The sequence below is a fragment of the Haliotis cracherodii genome, unplaced genomic scaffold (genome assembly GCF_022045235.1).
Source record: "Haliotis cracherodii isolate W230 unplaced genomic scaffold, xgHalCrac1.p SCAF_18, whole genome shotgun sequence".
Taxonomy (NCBI): Eukaryota; Metazoa; Mollusca; class Gastropoda; order Lepetellida; family Haliotidae; genus Haliotis; species Haliotis cracherodii.
In genome coordinates this window covers 2,020,981-2,042,024 of record NW_027266273.1, presented here as the reverse complement: position 1 = coordinate 2,042,024, position 21,044 = coordinate 2,020,981, and the positions used below count along the sequence as shown (strand labels likewise).

At 40.5% G+C, this 21,044-nt stretch overlaps 1 protein-coding gene across 1 annotated transcript; it reads left to right on the top strand.

Annotated features, from left to right (window-relative positions):
• Window positions 1-7,518: 7,518 nt before the first annotated feature.
• LOC139465997 (A disintegrin and metalloproteinase with thrombospondin motifs 9-like) lies at window positions 7,519-14,635 on the top strand. The gene is made up of 7 exons (XM_071248012.1): window positions 7,519-7,672; window positions 8,452-8,633; window positions 9,696-9,780; window positions 12,171-12,454; window positions 13,412-13,588; window positions 14,159-14,303; window positions 14,589-14,635. The coding sequence occupies exons 1-7, from the start codon at window positions 7,519-7,521 to the stop codon at window positions 14,633-14,635; spliced, it is 1,074 nt and encodes a 357-aa protein (XP_071104113.1).
• The last annotated feature ends 6,409 nt before the right edge of the window (window positions 14,636-21,044 follow it).

The window sequence follows — 21,044 nt, the reverse complement described above, 5'->3', positions numbered from 1 at the left end:
ACTATGGTCACTTATAATAGTTTCCAAATACTGTTCAAACACAACCATGCCATCATCGTTGTTGTGATATATAGGGGGATTTTCCGGAGAAATGTATAGGAATATCATAACCGTATCAGAGTTCCATGAAAGTTTGGTGGTTTCAAAAAGGAAAACAACCATGTCATGAAAACCATCATAAATTCTAGATATATAGTTATGTAAAAGACAGATCAAAGACTCCTGTAAGTGTTCAAATGGTTTAATTTGCCATACTGACTTCAGAAAATGCGCGATTTCATGAAAAACATGAACATGCCAAAATGTCAATTTACAAATCAATAGCGTGTGTGTCCACCTCTGGTTGCGATGCAAGCAACACATCTTCGTCTCATGGAAAGGACCAGGCCTCGCACAAAGTCCTGTGGGATATCTGTCCATATCTACTGGAGCATGTTTCGAAGTTCCTGGGGTGTCTGTGGAACACGTGGTTGACGTCGAAGGCGCCGATCCATCTCATCCCACATGTGCTCGATTGGTGAGAGATAAGGGGAGCGAGCCGGCCAGGTGATGACATTCACGTTGTTTTGTTGAAGAGAAGTTGAAGTCGAGCAATATGAGGCCGGGCGTTGTTATGTTTTAAGAAAATGCCTGGGCCATGACGACGCAAAAACGGTTTAACAACAGGTCCGATGATCTCGTCCATTGAGATTTCCCTCTTCCACTAGTCTATCAAACGGGTCCTCTGTCTTGCTGTAATCCCGCCCCATACTATAACATACCATAACATAACCCCCATACCATAACCGATCTTCTTCCATGACACAATGATTGACGTAACGTTCACCTCGACGTCGGTACACTCGAATCAGTCCATCGCTGTGGCTGAGGTGAAAACGGGATTCGTCAGTGAATAGAACTTGTCCCCACTGCATGGCCGTCCAGCGTAGACGCTGTCTGCACCACTGTAGACGTGCTTGACGGTGGTTTCCTGTCAAAATGGGACGTCTGGCGGGTCTTCTGGCGACAATCCCTGTACATCTGAGGCGGCGACGTACGGTTTGTGAAGATATTCGTCGAAGGCCAGGGATGCTACTTGCAGTCACCGTTGCTGGCTGGAATCGATTTCGTAGGTGTGTTGTTCGAATCCAGTTGTCTGGTCGATTATTTGTTACGCGTGGCCTGCCACTCCGAGGATGGTCTCTGACTGCATTCGTCTGTTGCCAACGTTGCCATAAACACCAAATGGTGTTTCTGTGGACGTTAAATTGTCTTGCAACATCACGTTGACTCGATCCTGCTTCAAGCATACCAATGGCTCGCAAATGTTCATTTTCGGACAGGCGTGGCATTTCGTAATGTTGAATAATTGCGTAATTTGGTTGTTTTTCTGAGTGGTTGTCGTCAGCACGATGCTAAACAATGCATATGGAATCCCGTTGACGCACATGTTTTTATACCCAATGGCTTGGGTAGTGAAATGCATGGGGCTTGCATAAAAGTCAACCTTTGCATGGAATGCATGCTTTTCTGTAGCAGTTGCGTTTTTGTGACTTGATTCCATACATGTACTACAATATTGAAAACCAAACTTTACTTGTTTGAAAAATGCACTGAAATATTGGTGTCACAGGAACTTTTGTTGTTGAGTATATTATTTACGACGTCAACATTCCTAATTCGCAGATTCTTTTTACTTGTCAAGTTAATGCTCAATAATATTATTTTATTGTATTTTTCAAAATTGTTGTTATGACATAAACTAGAACAAATGACATGAACTAACGTGTGCGTTCTTATTAAAAATAGTTAATGTAGTATACAACATTAAAACGTTTAAAGAACTTAAAAAGTAAATTTGTGAAGCTCTGAATGTTAAAGATTTACCATCAAGGAATATGTCCCGTGTTGATTTAGGAGAAAAAACGCGTTAAAATAATCATTGTGCGTAAGTAAATGTGCGGGAATAATCGTTACTCGTGACAACACATACTGTATTTAATTATTGTTCTTCCATGTGTGGATAACACGTCAATGGGTGCTAAATCAGACCGCCAGTTTCTTATTGATTCATCATAATGCCTGTATAATACCATATGCAGGTATGACAAAACCATAACATACGGACGAGCAGACGCATCACTGTAGCCGTGGCTTCTGAAAGGTAATATGAATTATGTCATTCGATGAAACCGTGTTAACATTTGATAAATGAGTAAAACATAGCACAAGCGAAGATTACATTTCTGTAATTAAGCCCATCAAAAATGTTTTCAGCATACATTTTGGGTTATTTTTTGTTGCTTACATTCTTAATTGTAAGAGAGGGTAATAATTTTAAAATAAGGTAATCTGTACTTAAGTTATGATCATTCTTTTATTCATGTCTGAATCCTTGATTTGACGTAATGGCCACTTAACGTTAGTCACAAGCGAAGCCACATTTTTTTGTGGTTACACTCTATGTCCATCATATGATTGTGTAATGTTCATGTATACTACATCAATAATATAAAATGATCATACTTGTTTTTTTCTAGTTTCTGCTGCGGCATGTCAAATTACTTTTAATCCTAGATTACCATTTTGGAATGCACATTTACCGTTTTCAATTATTAAGGGGCGTGTTCCGCGGTATACCACGCTTGATGACAATATTTTCTAATTGTTCAGAATTATGATTTGGTGGACATGAACAATCCTTTTAGATTCGTCGGCTGTCTTGTGCTATGAATAAATCGACACTTATTTAATCAACCTTTCATCTTTTTGCTTTGCTCCAGTACTGGAACATCAGAGTGCACAGCAAGCATTAGATTACAATTTCGAGGGTTATAGGTATTCTCAAACGGAATAGTTCTGTGTCTGCGTTTTCATCAATTTTGGTCTTGACATTTCTTGAGATTTTTTTGACCGGTATTCTTGCAGTTTTGAACAGTCACATCTGACCTTGGTGAATTTTATTGATGGCTGTAGTGAATTTAGAATTTCATGGACTTTCTGCATCTGCTTGAAACTTGACAGCAAAATACCGAAAGATCCATCAAAATAGCGTTTCTTTTTATCTCGAACATCTTAGAAATATATGAATATACGTTATAATTAAAATAAACAGAATCACACCGAGTGACTATTTCAGAAAAGTGAAAGTCAGACGTCATGCTTTTTCAATTGACGCGCATATAAAGCATGTGCTATGTTTACGGCTAAAACAACAGCAACATCGACGTCTGACGAACGTTACTCAAAATTGTTTTAGGCCCTGTTTGAATCATACACACAGGGAATTGTTTACTTAGAAGACCTTTTTTATTTAAATAGCACAGAATAAACATGCCTGGCTTGATTGAACCAATACGTAAGCTGGCTTCCTACAACAGCGTGACTTCCTCCGCCTGTTTTCAGTGATTCCCAGAAAATAATGACTTCAACCAAAATGACATTCCTGTGGTCGATCTGTTCGGATCAATATGTTGAAAGGTAATGCCAAAGATAATATAAAAGTGTGACCTTGTCATCTACACTACACAGGGCATCCACGTTACCGCTGTACCTATCAGTATATACTCTGCCAAAAAAAGGAAACGCAACAGTAAATCGTAAATATCTGACCGGGTTTTGCCGATATCCATACACAGTTAATACCAAATTTAAATACGTCATTTCTGCATGGTTTGGGTTGATTTGTGTGGTAAAATTGAGGTCCGCATGGAATTTGGTGAAGAGATAGAATGATCGTAAAAACACAACCACGTGAGAGCCTGGGTTTTGCACTAGCATACCATCACTATCTTACAGCGAGTGAACAACAAAAACATGCAACGAATGACGGAAGCCCCGCGCAACAACGCCATTGGCAGACTGCAAACAGGAGAATCTTTTTCAGCTGTAGCCAGATTTTTCAACGTAGCACCAAGCACCATTACAAGACTGTGGAACAGCTATCAGACACATGGAACAACACCGGACCTTCCCAGATCCGGTCGACCACGTATCACTACTGGAGCATAAGATAGATTCATACGGCTACGTCACTTACGTGAAAGAACCACCACGGCCACCTCTATAACTACGGCAATACCAGGATTGCGTGGGATATCAGCCCAGACAGTGAGGAACCGTTAACGCACTGAAGGTATTCGCGCAAGACGACAACTTCGAGGCGTCATTTTGCATCGTTGGCTGCGACTTCAGTGATGTCAAGGTCACAGAGTATAACCACTACTGCGATAAAGACAAGTTTGGTGTAGTGATGAGTCACGTTTTATGCTTCGCCGTGTAGATGGTAGACGTTGTGTTTACAGGCGTCGCAGGGAACGTTATGCACGAAACTGAACACAGGAAGTGGACAGATTTGGTTGTGTTTGTGTGGTGATGTGGGCAGCCATATCCAACACTTATAGAACAGACTTGGTGCAAGTTTTGGGGAATTTAACGGCACAACGTTACACGGATGAGATTCTTTGGCCATACGCCCTTCCCATTATGCAACAAGCGAGCGTCAGTTTCCAACAAGACAACGCCCGGACTCACACTGCAAGACTGACAACAGCCTTTTTCAGGAATAACAACATCCAGCTCCTGCCATGCCCCCCGGGTCTCCAGATTTAAACCCAATCGAACACTTATGGGATGCACTGGATTAACGACTGCTGGCATGTCGGCAATAACCACAGAACCTCCAACAGTTGGCACAAGCGCTGCAGTCAGTGTGGTCAACATTCCCCAGCCCACAATCCAGGATTGCTTCCATGGGTCGACGACGCCAATCAGATTTGGACTCTAATGGTGGCCATACAAGGTATTAAACTAAGATGACCTTTCCTTAAAAATCCACTGTTCCATGTGTGCCATGTGGAACCTGGGTCAATGGGAATGATGTGTACAAATTTTGAACAATCGATTACCATCTGTTGATTATTTATATGATGTATAAATTATACATCTAAAATCATTTTGTTTTTGCAGAGTGCTGTTTACTTTAGCCAAATAGTACATAAACAGGACTGCTTCTACAGACATTTTGTTGCGCCTAGATTGTTAAGATCAACTTCACATTGTTAAAAGCAACACAATCTGGTGTTTCTTGTTACTGTTCGATTACCTATAGTCACCTTTACATAACTGACCGATCTGAAAGTCCCAGTCCCTTAAAGTTCCACTATGTCAGATTTTTATAACAAATATAAATATTATTCAAGTCAACTTTCAGCAAAATGTTCTTGTTTTAATCATTTTTGCAGATAAAAACATTAGAGCAATTGAAAATGGTGTAAGGTATAAGATAAATTAACAGAATATTTATTTCGAAGTGTATGTAGAGCTGCTGTACTCTCGCGAACACCTGATGTCATCACTATGTGATAGTGATTCCTAAACACATGTCATGATAAAGTCGGAATGGTAAATATCCTGTATTAGGAATAAATACAGTGTTTATTCCTAATGTAGGATATTTACCCTCCCCAAACACACTCGCGTGATAACCTCTATTTATGCCTATGAATCGGAATTTCTGCGAGGGTTGGCAAAATAAAATAAAACAACGGACGTTTAACCTAAGATTCGGGTATATCGAGGATCTGATATCGTTAAATGAAATTCACATAACCAAATTCATTCCACTAATTTATCCACCGTAACTAGAAATAAAAGAGACCAGCGAAACCGCTTCATGTTACAAATTTAGATCAAAACAGAAAGTGAGTTTTCATTCAAAGTGACAAGACTATGGCAAAAGGGACGACTTTAATTTTCAAATAGTCAACTTTCTCTTTATGTCTTGGCAAATTCCAGCAGTTCCGGTCTACATTTCACAACTTTTGAGATACAATAGAGAATGCTTTTTCTACGAAGATCTAAAATAAAGACATACGAGTCTTGCTCAAAGGTTGTAATAACATTCACGGCCTCAGTAAAACTATCAAGACGTTTTATAGTAGACATGTGGAGGACATTTCCACATTTCAGGTGAATAATTTGACTTGGCTTTTATCATGTGTTTGTGACGATTGCCACCGGTGCACCTAGTGTAATCACTGTTTGATGGTGATTCCTTAACATATGCTTGTGATATAACCAGAATCGTCCAATGGAGTCTGCTTTTGGTAGAAATGTCTTATGATTATGAAAACTGACTTTGTCGCTTTTGTTTCTAATTTTTAAAAGGGCACGCATAAAGATTATGAAATGTGGTCTTTGGAATTTTTATCAAATATGGTTAATGTCATTACTCCATGCGCTAGATAATATGCAGTTCTATTTTCTATATGGTCGCAGATGACCGAGTACATAAACAAACATACGTATCATAAATTCTTCCATTAGTCAGGTAAGAGCCAGTGAGCAATTCGCTTAAAGTAGACGTAGTGCCAACCTTTCCGTCATCATTCTGATGAAGGATCAGTGACAGCCCATATGTACTCGCCACAGTTCCATGTTATTGCTGAATGGAATATCTCATAGTTCTTCGTGCTGGCCTTCATCTGACACAAAAAGCTAACTTCCCACCTATTCAGTAATCTTAGCCAAGTGTTTTTAGTGTTCGAAATCCCATTACTGGATCAATTATCATTTAATTGAGTGAGTAAATATTTAATGTCAAATCAGGAGTATATCAGCCATATCGTGACGAGCAATTATCATTTGAATGCTGCAGAAAGGCGTCTATTACTTGCGCACTATTTCCATATGCGCGCTGTTTGTATGTGCGAGCGGCTTGTGATGGAGGTCGCTCTTACAGACACCCTAAGAACATTTACCAGCTGCTAATCGAGGAATGTAGGTTTCGTGTACATACCAAGATGTCAGCATGATATACACAACTGTAGGTACATACGTATATAGGTCACTCGACTTTGAATTTGACAACAGCCAATTTGTCCTCTGGCATGTCCCTTGTCACGTGATCACCGAATCGGAAGTACCCATTGCGCAACAGCGACAAATGGACCGCAAAATACGATATAGCATAAAACTATCTTTATTAGTTGTGTGTGACCACAATCTTGTGGTCATGTCATTGTGAGCACATATTTCAGAACTGTTAGGAAAATCACAAACACCACAAGTGTGATGTTTGTTTCCTGATATCTGCATGCATGTTCTGTATTGTCTAAAATAATTGTATACGTGTTTTCAATAACACATATACATATAACGAATCACCTCAAGGAAGAATTCTGGTGACGAATCGTGTCCATTAGCCGTGCCATGATCAGCTGAACATGGGTTCGATTCTCATAGGAGCCAAGACTGCCATAACTGGTTTGTCAGTGCCATGTTGGTTTCAAGTGGTAACATCTAATATCTCCGTCATTTTGAGTTATCATTTGTTGACACATTGTAAGATAACTGAAATACTGTCCAAGGCGTTAAACCAAACTCACTCATGGACTCTCTTCTACCACATTAGGATTCAATACGTGCACATTTGTATTGTTGATATCCCAAAATTTAGTTTTCAGATAAATGAATCAGCAATTGTTTGGTTTTCCATTATGTTGTCAGCTTCTATCAAGTCGCTGAAAGAACGTTGACATGAAGTCCTACATGTATGGTGTACAAGGGGCGTTCCTGGCCGTCAGCCTGTGCACCGTGTGTGCAGCAAATACGTGCACCGATCTTGGAAATCTCCCTTTCTTGAAGAATGGATATACGTGGGCAGGATCTCCGTTTATGAACTTAACGACAGGTAAATCCAATAGTAAATATACCTGTCTACATAGACTAAAGACCACAATGTTTCTCATTTCCAGAGGATCCTGACCTGATAAAGATCAACACTGAAGAGACAGATCATCCTAGCGTACTAATTGCCATGACAATGGATTAATGATGTATGGATAATTTTGTCACGAAAAGGGAAAAAAACCCATATTAATTCTATGAATGATATCTACCTAAAGTTAGAATCATTTTTTTCCTAAACCGTTGCCGAATTAGGTAGGTATTAAATCATTAACGAGAAAACTAAAAATTTGTCATTCAAAGTCAAAGTCAATTCCTCCTCTCTATCCGCCCAATGAAAAGGAACAATATCTCTAATTCAACATGAAAATGAAGTTTACGTGTGATAACCAGCGCACCGATCTACATGTATCATACAGTTTCTGAACATCTCACATAGTAACAATATAGTGTAAATAATAATTGTGTCGCTTTTCTTCCAAATAAGGCTGGCATGCTTTATACAACTGAAATACTGCTCAAAGAGGTGTCAAAAACACATCTTACTTTCTCATCAAGAATAGTAATAAGCATTTTCAATGTGAATACCCGTGGCTATTTTTAAATGATTACATTATGAACCATACATTTACATCCATAATTGTCAAGGTTATGGTTCAATTCCAATGCACATGACAACTGCAAATATAAAAATAAGGAAACTTGGTTGCCTCGACCTCAACATAGAAAATCAGACCTAAACAATCACGGGGTGTAAGTATATTGTACACGCTTCAACTCCAGGTGGTCTGATGCTGTGCGCTGTCGAATGCATCAAGCGGTCCAGGTGCATGTCGTTCAACTTCTACCTTCAAGACGGCAGCTGTGAGATGCGTGACGTGGAGACAAGTGATCCGTTCTACTGGCCAGTGTCTACAGTGCCAGTATCTACAGTTGTGCATTCAAATATACATCAATTCCCGGAGGTAGGGCTACGCAGTTTGATGCGAGGTCAACTGTGTCAGTCAATAGTTACTCAAACTCCGTTAATCATACCGAGTTTCATTCAGGTACCAAATTCACATCCCCTATATTGTCCGAATTGGATTCTTTCTTTGTAGCATCATTGATGCTGGGTTTTTGCCAAAGCTTTAAACAGGACAAATGGGTTACTCACAGAAATTAACTAATATAACTAAAAAAAACTAGTTTCCTCACTCATCCCCCACTCCCCCACGAATCATTACGTGGAAAGTCGGTTTGGGGGCGTAGTTAGTCAGTTGGTTAAAGGTTAAAGGTCACCCTGTGGACAATCTTTCTGATCCACGTATGTTGGACAGCTCTGTGTGCAGGGCCCATTTCCACAAAGCGATCGTAGTTATACGATCGTAGGTATGGCGGTACTCTGAAACAATGGCTAGAAGTGACATGTGCTTCCCAGCTTCCCGAGATCAAACACACCCTGTAGCTTGTCGATTGAGGTAACTGCGCTTTACATGTTGATAACCAAGATGTTTGCATGATAATCCAGACAAAATGTCATTTGCCGCTCAACAGGTGTACCACTTTTGTGGGAAGAGAGACATGCCAGTGTTGTTGTGGGATCATTACCCGATTCCCAGGCGTACCAGAGGAGTTGTGAATACAACAGGGGACACAGGTACACTCACTACTGATAGCAGTGACAAAGTGGCATTTCTTTTCTGAGGACGGTAGCAGTTGATATTGATTGTATGTTGCCCCAGGGAGCACTCAATCAGCCACAAAGGAAAACCGTTTCGTTTCGACAACCATACCACCTTGGATGACGAGCCGCTACCAAAACGTGCTCTTTCCAGCCCACACCTTTTCGTCTTGTCAAATTGTGAACTGATACAATTGTACAATGTTTCAGTTCCTATTGTTCAGTTTTAGGATCATGAACATTGAATATTACAGACTACATGTGTTTTTTTTATTATGGTGCAAAAGTTTATACCCCAATGCTTAACGGTTGTTTAAGAGTATATTCACATTCCTTGTTATTCCTGTACTTTAATGAATTGCAGTTACTTGCTCGGACGTGTAAACTCCATGACTGCGACGTGCACGAGACATGTATCCCTGAGGACGGAGGTTATTCTTGCGCTATAGGTAAGATTTACAATTAAAGCGACCCGTGAAGATCCGGGGTACAATAGGTCTTCAGAAACCTATGCCTGCCGTAAAAGGCGACTATGCTTGTCGTAAGAGGCTACTGATGGGATCGGGTGGTCAGGCTCGCTCGTTGATGCATGTCATCGTGTCCCAATTACATTGATCGATGCTCATGATGTCAATCACTTGATTCTCTGGTCCTGACTCGATTATTTACAGAACACCGTCATATAGCTGGAATATTGCTAAGTGCGGCGTTAAACTACAAACAAACAAACAAACAAACAAATTACAACCAAAGTTCTAGATAGAGCCTGTCCTTTACTTATTGTCAAACAAACATTTTATAAAATGCGTTTCACAGAGGGCATTATTATGAAATGAAAGGCCAAGTATATTAATGCCAGCTTGATTTGAAATATCTTTCACTAAGGGTGGCATGGGTGTCTCAGACGTCACAGTTCCCTTAATACGCAGTGCGGAGTTGCGTCCCTTAAGCGTGCCAGAGAACCTTGATCTTGGGTTCGAATCCCAGGTACGCCCTGACTATGTTTCTTGGTTTGTCATGGTTCACCAAAGTGGTAAACGTCTTTCACCTGTATCGCTCAAGGTTTTCCTCCCACATGAAAGTGACACAACTGATACAACTGAGATACTACAATACCGTGAAATCTCTCCAACTCGAATCCGTTTGAAACAATATAACTCTACGACAAAGTCAGAATCCTTAGTTTGATTGTCTCAAACTACAGATATGTCGATATGTTTCGATGGTCCGGATAACTCCGAGATAAATATAGAAAGTGCCACATACTTTTTGAAGTGGATTTGTTCGTGGTTTATCGTGTGCATCAATAGCAGGGATACCACTAGGAAGGTGTATGTAAATTCACTTTGTGAACTGTGGGAACGGGTGGCACTGTCGCCTTTTCGACGCACGTTCATATGCAGGGATGAGTGACTTAGTCACTTCAAGCTTGTTTGAAACCGGGATTCTTGCTTTGTTACCACAAGCCCGTGCTAATGTGCCTACCCCATCCACGGTAGTAACGTCTAGGATCTGCATCACTTTGGGTTCTTCTGGTACACACCATGGGTTCGAATCCCAGATTCGCCCTGCTTCTATTTCTAGGTCTGTGAGCATCATACCCATGCTCGTTGCTTTCACCAAAGTGGTACACGTCTAAATCATGCTTACCTACCACATCTAGCTGACACGCCGTGATATAACTGAACTATTGGTGAAGTGAGAGTATTGTTTTACGACGCTTTTAGCAATATTCCAGCACTATTGCGGCGAGCGGCACTAGATATCGGCTTCACACATTGTACCCATGTGGGGAATCAAAACCGGGGGTTTGGCGTGACGAGTGAACACTTTAAATACTAGGCTATCCCACCGCCCCTGAAATAATGTTCAAAGGGGGTTATTCAAAACTGACTCACTCACTCCCACTAAGTCAAGCCGGTGAAACATTGAATTGTAGGAATAAAACGTAGGAACTCGTTTTACACAGTCCGATAGCAGAAAGACGTCATGGTATCCTGCTTCCTTATTTGTTGGAAAAATCCACTGGAATGGCTATATCGGATTTGTATTGTACCAATTAATGTCTGAGGTCTACATCTTGTACATGTACACTCGAGAACATAAACTTCGCACATTGACATGTTTTGTTATCAATCCCCTTCATTAAATAGGGTCTGGGTGGCCCAGAAGTGAAGTCTGTCGTTTTACATAGTCGTTAATGTTTGCTGTGTAGAGTAGGGGACAATAGAAACCGATTATGTTTCTTAGTTTGTCAGCTCGATTCTTGCTTGTGGGGTTCTGACCAAAGTCATCGACCGTTGCATGACTTTAGGTTTTCCTCCTACTTCAATCTGACACGCCGTAATATACCTAAAATATTGTTTAAAGCTCGCTCGGGATTTTTGAGATTCGTTCAGATTGATGAGCTTTCTGTGCCAGCGCCGTACCCGTGCTCGTTGGTCTCTGTGTGGTCTCTCTGTGTGTGTGGCTGCTTGTACTAGTCCGGACGAATGCCAATTGATAGGGCTAGCACACTGAGATACCATGCCACAGTTTAACATGAATACCCCTCTCAGTCACAGTATGCTGATCCCTAGCCGACAAGCCCCTAAATACTTGTTAACGCCAGATAGGGTAGAACAAGTACCATATTTTAACATCTTTTGGTATGACGAGACCGGGGATCGAAACCCGCTCTCCAGGCGGACGCTTTTTCACTAGACCACGGAGGCAGTTTTTGGTCTGTACGGGTCACTTTGGTCTTAAAACTGACACATCATGACATAACTGAAACTGCCCAAAGTGGAGTCAGTCACAGACTCACTCATCCTTGATTTGTTATGTGTTCCTAAAACAGAATTCCCCTCATCTTGTGCCGACGTTAAGCAGTGCGCACCCAAGAGTGGTGATGGTGAGTACTGGATATACCTACGCGACTTCAACATGGTCAAAGCCCGCATATATTGCCACAACATGGCGTCCACGGAACCCGCGGACTACCTGACTCTCCCTGTCACTAACTATGGCTACTACCCCATCCTCCGCAACCCTGACTGCGCTGGAGAGGAGGAGGGCCTGGCAGGTACCTGTGATGGAAACGGTGGGGAGGTCTGGTTCAATAAAATCAAGATCGACACACGGGTAAGATATTATGTTATATCCAGGGTTTAACGCTGCTTTGAACAGTGTTACAGTTATATCACTAATAATTGGAGGGAAATACAATGTAATGAAATTTATAGACATTTATATTTACTAACGGACATGGAATTGTACCAAAATATCAAGAATCAAAATGGCTTCGAATCTTGAATTTGAACCCTTGACAAGCGGATCCTGGCACAACAAGGAACGCTTCTCAGCACAGCAGCGCTTTAGATCACGCATTCACCCTTAACCTCTATCATATGAACGGAGCAAAACATATTATTATAGTAGTCCCGTGAAGATCTTGGTTAGAATACGACTATGCTTGACGTATGAGGCGACTAGGATCGGGCGGTCAGGCTCGCTGACTTGGTTGATGCTTGTCATTGTATCCCAATTTCGTGGGATATTGCTGAGCGCGGCATACAACCAGACAAATGAAATTATAGTGACATGGTATATGTATACTTCCACAGAATATATAAAGACTGAACAACAAGCGAAAACATTGTTTTCAAATTGTAATTGTTCCATTAACACACAAAGGGATCCAATGTTTTATGATAGCATGTTGTGTATCTGACTCAGTCGTCGAATCTAGGTTAATGATCCAACAGATTGGTTCAGCTAATCCATAACGATGCTGTTTTTGATGCTATTGGAGGCGCGGGTGATGAAGTGACTAAATTTGTTATGCAGAGTTGTGTCCCTTGACTGTGCCAGGGTACGAATATCAGATTCATCGTGATCATGAGTATTGACAAGTAAGTACCAAAGCAGTACTCGTTGGATTCACCAACTGCAATATGTTAATCCGTTTAGGGCACCGGGAGTAGCTGTGCAGAGTTACGTGTCTTTGGTGTGTCAGGATCTGCTGGTTGTGGGTAACATATACTGTCTAAATGGCTGTCATAGATTCCTATGTCTGGTGTGACATGATTTCTTTTTCAGTCACTGAGAGTTACCACAAACGACCACACATTTGCTAACTACACAAATTCGAAATTGCTGTATGGAGTTGCTTCAGATTGTTATGCCAAACACAACGATGGAGTCAAGGCTTCATGCGGACCTCGCGGCACGTTTACCATCGATTTGAGTGGAACTGGCATGGCCGTAACGTCGGAGGTAGTTATGAAACTATGTAATTATTAATATGTCATTGTCAATTCCAAATTGCTTCTGTTGCAAAGGAAAACAACTGATGTGTTGGACACCCAATTAACAGATATCGTTTCTCGGATGTTCTAGTAACTCAAGGCGGTACGGGTGGCCAGTCGTCTAAGGCGCCGCAATTCACTTTACAGAGTTGTGTCCCGTATGAGTTAAAAATAATCTATAGAATCACGTTTCCCCCTGATTAATGTTTCCCAATTGCGTTGATAGATGCTCATGATGTCAATCACTAGATTGTCTGGTCCAGACTCGATTATTTACAGACCGCCTTCATATAGCAGGAATATTGCTGAGTGCGGCGTTGAACAACAAACATCGTCCGTGCAGCTGATAACAACAGCAAGTATTGAAGGTTTGCTCGTGGGCCAGGTTACACTTGACGGCAGTGGATTTTTCCGCGGTGGCCAACTGTCCTCAAAATAATGTGTTCACACTGATTTTTTTTAAGTGTCTTCAGCACTGTGCAGTAACATACAGTACAGGCTGACCGATTTAATAAAAATTCCAAATCTATTTCCTTAGACGACCTGGCTTGACACCGGCTTCATGTACTGGATGAACGTTACGCGAGCCGATGACAACACCAGGGTCTACATGAACTGCGGGGGGTATCCTGGCTTCTGTGAGGCTCGTGAAGGCCTCTTTCTCCAACCGTACAACATGGACGGTAAGCCCAGGCTCAAAACAGACAAGTATGAACACGAAACTGCTTCTACAATAAATTATGTATCATCTGAAAATATGTAACAAATGTTATATTTGGGATAACACTTTCTTAGTAAAGTACAGATTCTCGTACATTTTTAGGTTGAGTCCCAAATATGTTATATATAGTTATCAGCTATCCATATACACAAACGAAACCTTAAACCAAAACTTTGAAACCTGATGAAGCCACTTGGAACGCAGTTGTACTGATTAATGAAGTATACTTTCTCGTTTTCCTTTTCAGTTCTTGAAGAATCATCTGCAACCGAAGTTCACTGCACCAACCAATAGTTGCTTGATGCAAGCATCGCTTGTTTTAGGATTCCTTGGTGACCATGTATAATTGTTTGACAAAATTGTTTAGTTACTTGATCTTCAGTATACGATCTTACTCCTTTTGAACGAATCAAGGACATAAAATAACCAGCATAGTTAAATACAAACCTTACTAATCTGACTTTTGACTTTTGAAATAATAATCCATAGCTTGTTTCAAACATATGTTTGAATTGCGAATTTACGGGACAAGGTGGCGAAAATGTTTTTTTAAAGAATTTTATTCCTTTGTCGAGTCTGGATGTGAGGACAGTGGTTCGAATTCCAGATTCGCCCTTATTATGATCCTGTTTCTTGTCAGCACCATACGTATGTCCCTTGTGTTCATCAAACTGCCACAACTTGCGCCACCTTCGGCTTTTCTCCTACACTTAACTGAGTCGCTGTGTTATAACCAGTATCACGAAGGATGAGAAAGAAATACATACTCCCCCACAGTCAAAGAGAGCTTGTGCTGTATAAACTTAAAACGTCTCGATTATATATATGTGCTTATTGAATTTATGTTGTAATGTATTTGTATAATTTGTTCTAACTGATGTCATGTATATTTTCTACTGGTCACATTAAACTGGGGAAAAAAGCGTATGCATTAAGAGTATTTCAGTGTCGTTTATATGTAATATTTGTATGTCTGTGGTATGAATTCAAAACGTCAACGTCAATCTCGAGTATCGAGTATCTGCAGAAACATTCCACAGGACACCAGGTGTTCGCGAAAAAAGTATGATTTTTTTCGGTAGCACCCGCCATTCACAAAAGTTTACATTTTAAATGTAAGTGTTCGTCGATTTGTTGCCTCGAGTGGTCGAGCAATGAGTCCATTGTCCATTTGCCTCTAATAAGATAACTGAAGCAAGAATGCTGTATTCTTGACTTCACATTTTCCCAGGAATGTAATCAATAAATATTCGCGTCTTGTCTCTTATATCCTGCATGTCCCTTGTACCTACTTCCAGACATGCTCATTATATGAGAATGTCTTTGTATAGACAATATTTGTTTGCCATTTCAGAGCACAGTAATGTCGCTTTGACCTATAGCGTTTAACTGACATGCGTGTAAAGACTCTTTGCTGTTGCATATGGGCCCATATGTGTGGTATTGTTGTGGTTCCTGTGGCTCATTACAGAAACAGTTTATGTTTGTTATGTTCTAAAGATTGTTAGTTTGTTTAACGCTGCAATCAGCAATATTCAAGCAAAATGATGGCGTTCTATAAAAAATGATGGCGTTCGAGTCTTGACCAGTCAATCCATTGACTGACATCGTGAGCCTCGATCTACGCTATTGGGATACGATGACATGCATCAACCAAGTAAGCGAACCTGAGAACCACACGCTCTCTCGTTTGTCGATAAGCATGTGTTGCTGAAGACCCTATTCTAATGTACTACATACAGTTTTACATGTCATATGTAACCACTTAAGTCAGCTCGTTTAAGTCGTTTATTGAACGTTATACCTTCGTCTGTATATAGTCACTGCATCTTCTTCTACGTATTTATTAAACTATCAGCACACGGTCACACCTATTCCAGCCATGTACCTAACATTCAAATGCTAACAGATAAGCCAACATTCAGAAATCCACACAGAGCACGCTCTTGACACAGCTAGAGGAAAATGGTATTTACGCTTGTCTCACTAAGGTGACAATCGCGACGAATCGAAATCTCCCTGTGTTGACTAAATCCTGTTTAGTAACTATGATAAAGAAGAGTAAATGATTTCACATCACGCAATCACTCAATGCTATTGTCATTCCGCTGCTATTACATATCTGTGCTTTAAGCTCTTAGCTTTCTTGTTAGTGTCTTTACGATGACCAAAGGATAATGATTGTTTGATATAATAGTGCATATTAATCTTATGTACATTTGCATTGTACATTCCCAAATGTTGCCTTGACTGTTGCAATAACAAATAAAAATCACAGACTACCAATTTCTATTGCTTTGCTTACATGCATTTTATAATGATAAATAAAATATTGCAGCAGATAATGAATTATATTAAGAAAGGACCCGGCCACCAGATAAACATAGGGACACGTGTAGCCAATGTTTTATGGCTCGCAATTCGCTCTGTGGGATGACGTCTCATAGACGTGCCAGGATTCCATTTAAAACTTCGTCCTCATTTGGATCCTTGGTTTACGACCTGCTTCAATTCGATATTTTTAGCTTTTCCTGACACGCCGTGATATAACAGAGAAGCTGTTAAAAGAGGCGTTAAAACAATGCCATGTTACTCACTCCAACTCATCCAGAGAAAAATACGACACTCGACATTAATTTATCGCGACAACTATTTTTAAAACATCAATTTGTGAACCTTACATACCAAGGTTAGGCTTCATCTACGCACATGTTCACATCGATTGCAAATTTTCGAAAGAAGAAAGCGGGAACACATTTATGGCTTAACTTGATTTTTGTTTCATAGTTGCCTTGGCATTCAAACTGAAACTCGCATCGGGTCGTCTATACAACCCTCGGTGTTACTTTTTGAGAAAACATGCATGCACAGCTTCAAATATATTGGTGAGGTGGTGTCAGCGGATGCCACAAAAGGAACAGCCAACGGACAATTAAAACCTATGCTTACTTGACCTACGATCCATGCGATTTACATTAAATGTAAGGACATTATATTTGTGAAGTGAAGTACACAGTTCGTGGCTGCTTGTACTAGTCCCGACTATTGCCATTTTATTGTGGCGATCCCCCGAGATACCATGCAAAAGTTTAATATGGATACCCCTCGGAAACAATATACAGTGCTTATATCCCTTAATGCCGATCGTCAGGCAGGGTAACAGCAACTACCATCTTTTAACGTCTTTTGGTGCCGGGGATCGAATCTGCTAGATCACGAAGGCGGTCCTAAAGATCTCCCAGTGTTTGCTATTGACAAATGTTAGTTCCGATTCGCACTGGTGTGACGTTATTAACGATGCGTGAGTATATACATGTTGCTTTTCGTCACATTTAGCAGCCTTTCGGCTAGATCACGAACCAAGTGGTTGATAGCATGAGCAACGATTAATACCTTCGAGGTATCCACAATGATGACGTAGCAGTCAAAACTATATAACCTATGAGTCCATCTCCGAAATAAATGCCAGATGAAGTAGCCTACTGGTCCAAGCGTTAGCTCGTCATGCATAAAACCCGGATTCGATTCCCTGGTATTCGTCATACCCACCGTGGTGCGGCTGGATTATTGCTACAAGGGGCGTACCTCCTAACACACACACTCGCTCCTTAGCCATAACTTAGTTATGACATAAAATTATGACCTGTTCATGACTCAAATATGGGTCAATTATTGTTTCTTTTACATCACAATAAGAGGTTGATGTTACAGGATTCTCCGTTTCTACTGGGTTAATCGGTGAGTGGAACTTGGCCCAGACCATATACAAATTGAAACGCTTCATGGAATGTAGCCAGAACGTCATAGGGTGAGATAAATATAACAGTAACTCAGCTGTACAAACAATGTTGAGAGAAATTAAGTGTCACACCCAGATCAATAAATCGTCTTTGCACATCGATACGATGTCTTATACGTTTAAACAGAAAACATAACACATAAGTAGTCATGCTCCGTCTTATCACTGGTACAAACAAAGTGTAAGTGCCAATTACTTCTTAAATTATCATTGCTGTAGTTAATAAGATATAAAATATATTAAATAATAAGACACACTCTTACAAACATATCCGTCCAACACAGCAGTTTGTATGTGTTTCAGGTGGACCTTTTTTGGAGGAAGCAAATTGGACATGATTAATGTTAACGAATGTCTGCGAACATGATCGACTTGTATGTCAGTTATTGATATTTTCATTATTAGTAATAGTTGCCGCACCTATAGTATCTTATCATATGTAGTAAGGTAAAACTTGCTCAGCGAACACCTATTCACAATGATACTTCCTCGATACTCTTACTTGCCAAACAGAGGCATGGTCAAGGCTCCAATATTTCCAAGCAGCCATGCGGTGGTAGGCATCTAACAAACACTACTTAAACGTGTTTATACAAATTGTGTGAGTGGCGGGTTCTACCGGTAGAGCAGGTCATGCTGAGACACTTTTCACGAACTCTTGGTGTCATCGCTGATTTTTATATAGTTCTAGGGCTGGGACGGGTAACTCGGGTACTCGGGTCGGGTGGGTCCTGAGTAAGTCCCGGGTACCCACAGGACTACCCGGACCCGTGGTTAGTCACGTGATATATTGTTTAATGACAAAAACTCAATATAGCTCAGTGGTTACACAAGTCGCTAATGTTCTCATTTCTTTCTGACGATGAACACATTCCTTTTGACTTGTTTCCTTTTGACATTCCTATGTTTGAGTACAGATAAAGCTTCAGTCAACTTCAGTGAACGCATGATCTGATTGTTTGATACATGTATCTAAATAGTTAGACTTACAGCAGGTACCCGGGTAGGTTCGTGTAATAGGGGGTCAGGTAACCGGGGAGGAAATTTGGACTCGTCCCAGCTCTATTCCCACCACACTTTTGCCTTATACGCCCAATGGAATCTGTTCCGACAGATAATCTAGACTGATTATTCCCTGGCGAAAACGTTTTATATTTACCGATAAGTGTGGAGTACATCTATGACAGTAAATGTCGGCTCTTTTATCGGTCACTAGTTATGTTGAGACCACCCTATCCTCAATCGCCAATTCTTACGACAATCATAGGGTAGTGTGACCTTTTGTTCCCCGTAGCATCAGTCCAGTTCAGCATCGCAAAACCATCAAAAAGATTTTTGCTGCTTCAATCTTCAGTCAGAAATATTTCAGCTATGTCATAATCTTAGTCTCCTGTACATGGTCCCGACCAGACGTAACATAATAGTAAAATCAACAAAACCCTTTCCATATTCAATAAAAATCGCGGCTAAAAGCAGATTCGATTTACGATTCAGACAATATAATGAGCTTGTGTTTATGAATCACTTTCAAATAGTGATGATACCAGGTGTTCTCGAAAGTCTTCTTGAAGCATTAAGTCATTTCAATGACCTGTACTTTGACTTAAGAAGCAACGTATTGAGTCTGACCCTGTTTGTAATAGTGATCACATTTTTATAATGTGCACTAGATTCAGTTACAAACATTACCAATGTCACTTATCAATCGCATATAAAAAAGTGATGGTACCAACCGTTCCTAAAAAGAGTGAGCTATCCTGCCCCACCGATGGCACCGTCATAAACACATGTAAAGGCTAATCAATTGTTCACCTGAAAAAAAACCACGGGAACATATGGTACAAGTCAAAACAGAGAATTGAATCGGACATAATTTTTGTCACTGATTTTGTCAAATTTGGAAATGTCCTCTACATGTCTACCATAAAACTTTATGAAAGTGCTACTGGGGCCTTGAATGTTGTAACCATGATCAAACAACTTCTAAGCAAGAGTCGTATGACGCTCTTTGATATCTTGCCTGAAAGAGCATGCTTGATTGTTCCTCACAAGTTGTGAAATGTAAACGCCAAGGGCTGGAGCTGATGGAATATTGCTCGACATGATGGGAAAGTTGACTATTGGAAAGTTGAAGTCATCCCTCTTGTCATCCTCACCGTCCACGCCGTCAGGATACCTTGACATCGGATCCCAATTTGAGTCGCCTCTTAAAACAATCATGAGATACTGGGGATATAGTCTGAACAGAAATTCATATGTCACTTATGACATCAGTTCAGGGTAGCCATGGAACAGGAGCTGGTTTGTCTGGCCCTGACTACTTTTTGATATAGAGGTTCAACCTCAGGAAATTTAGCGTAAAACGTGCTGTTATAGGCTGATTGTGCTTCATCGTACCCCGACGACGTTCAACACAGCAAACCATGCCGACATTATCGACCATGTGTCCAGTCACCGTGATATACCTGCTATACGAATGACCACCGCGTGTCGGAAATGGCGGTGACCGCCCATGCTGAGTAATAATAACTTTAATATGTAGAAAATAATATCTGCGTGTACAATCAGTGTCAATTACTGTCAAACACTTGAGCTCCCAGTATATCGTAATACGCATTGCAATATGTTTCAATTAATTGCTCTTTTCCAATACACTGCCATTTAGAAAATAGTCATGCGTCAATCTCTGTTTAAATGATAATGTATTAAGTGCAGATATTGATTCATCCCTTGTACATTTTTCAAAAATGTAGTTAATGTAGCACATAACATCACACAATTTTATTTTTCCGGATTCTTAATATTGATTGTAACTAGTACATGTGTGTTGCGTTTACGTTAAACACTTTTGATATTGTAAGTCAGAAGGTACATGGTAATCACTGGTATGGTTTAAAGGACTCT